This window comes from Biomphalaria glabrata, chromosome 3 (genome assembly GCF_947242115.1).
Source record: "Biomphalaria glabrata chromosome 3, xgBioGlab47.1, whole genome shotgun sequence".
NCBI classification, from domain to species: Eukaryota; Metazoa; Mollusca; class Gastropoda; family Planorbidae; genus Biomphalaria; species Biomphalaria glabrata.
Window position 1 is genome coordinate 38739234 of NC_074713.1, and position 3308 is coordinate 38742541.

The 3308-nt window shown below is 49.3% G+C and overlaps 1 protein-coding gene across 1 annotated transcript; it reads left to right on the top strand.

Annotated features, from left to right (window-relative positions):
* The first annotated feature begins 946 nt into the window (after nucleotides 1-946).
* On the top strand, nucleotides 947-2869 carry LOC129925082 (protein FAM186A-like). The gene has a single exon (XM_056023434.1). It carries the CDS (start codon nucleotides 947-949, stop codon nucleotides 2867-2869), a length of 1923 nt encoding a protein of 640 aa, XP_055879409.1.
* The last annotated feature ends 439 nt before the right edge of the window (nucleotides 2870-3308 follow it).

Genomic DNA, 3308 nt, shown 5'->3' on the forward strand with positions numbered 1-3308 from the left:
TATGAGTAAGAACTCTTCATTCCGAAAGTTAAACATCTCACTGATGTGTCAAATATTTTGAGCTTGCACAAAGATGGCCTATAAACAAGTGCGGCAACTCTCGGAGATCAACTGATTTGTGCTTTATATGTTGGATGCTACTATTAAATACATACATCAAACTTGAGCATGTGTTGGAAAAAATTACAGGTGTTCTAAATATGGACGAGATATCAGCGGCGTATGTCTGAGTGGGCTCCTGAAATACAACCATGTGGGGCAGGTCTTGGGCTGTTACTTGCTATGTAAACATTTACCGAGCTGAACTTTGAGTACCTAAATATGTCGACTCTACTAGACGTACAGTTGGACAGGAGGTCGATGACTTCTGGGTTTCTTACAAATTTCAACTCAAAAGAAAAAGTTTAGTTGTTTTTTTTTTTTTTAAAGAAAGTCTTTAATTAATGGTTTGCTTTCCAATGTACAGGAGGCGCGGTGGCTAAGTGGTAAAGCTTGTCTTCCTAACTTAGGGTTCTCGGGTTCGAACCCAGGTGAGGACTTGGATTTTTAATTTTGGAATCTTTAGGGCGCTTCTATACCTGGGTACCTGGCATTAGTTGGGGAAAAAGTTAAGTCGATAGGTCGTTGAGCTGGCACCCTCGTTAACAAATGACCTTAACATCATCTGCCCTATAAATCTCAAGGTCTGAAATATGGAGGGGATTACTTTATAAAATTCGTGTTGGTATATGTGTGACGGTGTCATAACATTTTATATATGTGTGATTGTGTCATTGGGGGTATACTGGTAACTCTGGTATAGGATTGTTTTAAAGCACGTTCTAAGTCTAGCGTAGGACTGACAGCATGATAGTGTGTATGTGTTATCCGATGTAGTGATTCCCTACAACCACTTAAAGGAAGTGTGGCTTAGTGGCAAATAACCAGTTGGCTCCCTAACAAGGAGATGGAGCTCGAGGCTCAAAGTACACCAGAAGAGACCAGTTGGCTCCCTAACAAGGAGATGGAGCTCGAGGCTCAAAGTACACCAGAAGAGACCAGTTGGCTCCCTAACAAGGAGATGGAGCTCGAGGCTCAAAGTACACCAGGAGAGACCAGTTGGTCCCCTAACAAGGAGATGGAGCTCGAGGCTCAAAGTACACCAGGAGAGACCAGTTGGCTCCCTAACAAGGAGATGGAGCTCGAGGCTCAAAGTACACCAGAAGAGACCAGTTGGCTCCCTAACAAGGAGATGGAGCTCGAGGATCAAAGTACACCAGGAGAGACCAGTTGGCTCCCTAACAAGGAGATGGAGCTCGAGGCTCAAAGTACACCAGAAGAGACCAGTTGGCTCCCTAACAAGGAGATGGAGCTCGAGGCTCAAAGTACACCAGGAGAGACCAGTTGGCTCCCTAACAAGGAGATGGAGCTCGAGGCTCAAAGTACATCAGGAGAGACCAGTTGGCTCCCTAACAAGGAGATGGAGCTCGAGGCTCAAAGTACACCAGAAGAGACCAGTTGGCTCCCTAACAAGGCATTGGAGCTCGAGGCTCAAAGTACACCAGAAGAGACCAGTTGGCTCCCTAACAAGGAGATGGAGCTCGAGGCTCAAAGTACATCAGAAGAGACCAGTTGGCTCCCTAACAAGGAGATGGAGCTCGAGGCTCAAAGTACACCAGAAGAGACCAGTTGGTCCCCTAACAAGGAGATGGAGCTCGAGGCTCAAAGTACATCAGGAGAGACCAGTTGGTCCCCTAACAAGGAGATGGAGCTCGAGGCTCAAAGTACACCAGGAGAGACCAGTTGGCTCCCTAACAAGGAGTTGGAGCTCGAGGCTCAAAGTACACCAGGAGAGACCAGTTGGCTCCCTAACAAGGAGTTGGAGCTCGAGGATCAAAGTACACCAGGAGAGACCAGTTGGCTCCCTAACAAGGAGATGGAGCTCGAGGCTCAAAGTACACCAGGAGAGACCAGTTGGCTCCCTAACAAGGAGATGGAGCTCGAGGCTCAAAGTACACCAGGAGAGACCAGTTGGCTCCCTAACAAGGAGATGGAGCTCGAGGATCAAAGTACACCAGGAGAGACCAGTTGGCTCCCTAACAAGGAGTTGGAGCTCGAGGATCAAAGTACACCAGGAGAGACCAGTTGGCTCCCTAACAAGGAGATGGAGCTCGAGGCTCAAAGTACACCAGAAGAGACCAGTTGGCTCCCTAACAAGGAGATGGAGCTCGAGGCTCAAAGTACACCAGAAGAGACCAGTTGGCTCCCTAACAAGGAGTTGGAGCTCGAGGCTCAAAGTACACCAGAAGAGACCAGTTGGCTCCCTAACAAGGAGATGGAGCTCGAGGCTCAAAGTACACCAGGAGAGACCAGTTGGCTCCCTAACAAGGAGATGGAGCTCGAGGCTCAAAGTACACCAGGAGAGACCAGTTGGCTCCCTAACAAGGAGATGGAGCTCGAGGCTCAAAGTACATCAGAAGAGACCAGTTGGCTCCCTAACAAGGAGATGGAGCTCGAGGCTCAAAGTACACCAGGAGAGACCAGTTGGCTCCCTAACAAGGAGATGGAGCTCGAGGCTCAAAGTACACCAGGAGAGACCAGTTGGTCCCCTAACAAGGAGATGGAGCTCGAGGCTCAAAGTACACCAGGAGAGACCAGTTGGCTCCCTAACAAGGAGATGGAGCTCGAGGCTCAAAGTACACCAGGAGAGACCAGTTGGTCCCCTAACAAGGAGATGGAGCTCGAGGCTCAAAGTACACCAGGAGAGACCAGTTGGCTCCCTAACAAGGAGATGGAGCTCGAGGCTCAAAGTACATCAGAAGAGACCAGTTGGCTCCCTAACAAGGAGATGGAGCTCGAGGCTCAAAGTACATCAGGAGAGGAGTCTTGAGTTGTGCTGCGTTTGTTTAGCGCCCAAATCTTCTCGTTAGCAGCCCACCTAGATGTCCACACAAGAGATAGGACTAGAAGGAACTGACCCACACGACAAGTTAAAGAAACAAGGGCGGAGAAGCAGCCACAGGCAAGGCGACCTTAATTCGACCTTGAAGAAGGATTTTAATGATCACTAGTCGTTTTCCCAGTTGACGCAGAATAAATTATTTAAGTTGACGAGTTCCTAAGCTTAAACCATGTGGGTGAAGCAAGTGGTCCCGGGGAACACGTGGGTGAAGCAAGTGGTCCCGGGGAACACGTGGGTGAAGCAAGTGGTCCCGGGGAACACGTGGGTGAAGCAAGTGGTCCCGGGGAACACGTGGGTGAAGCAAGTGGTCCCGGGGAACACGTGGGTGAAGCAAGTGGTCCCGGGGAACACGTGGGTGAAGCAAGTG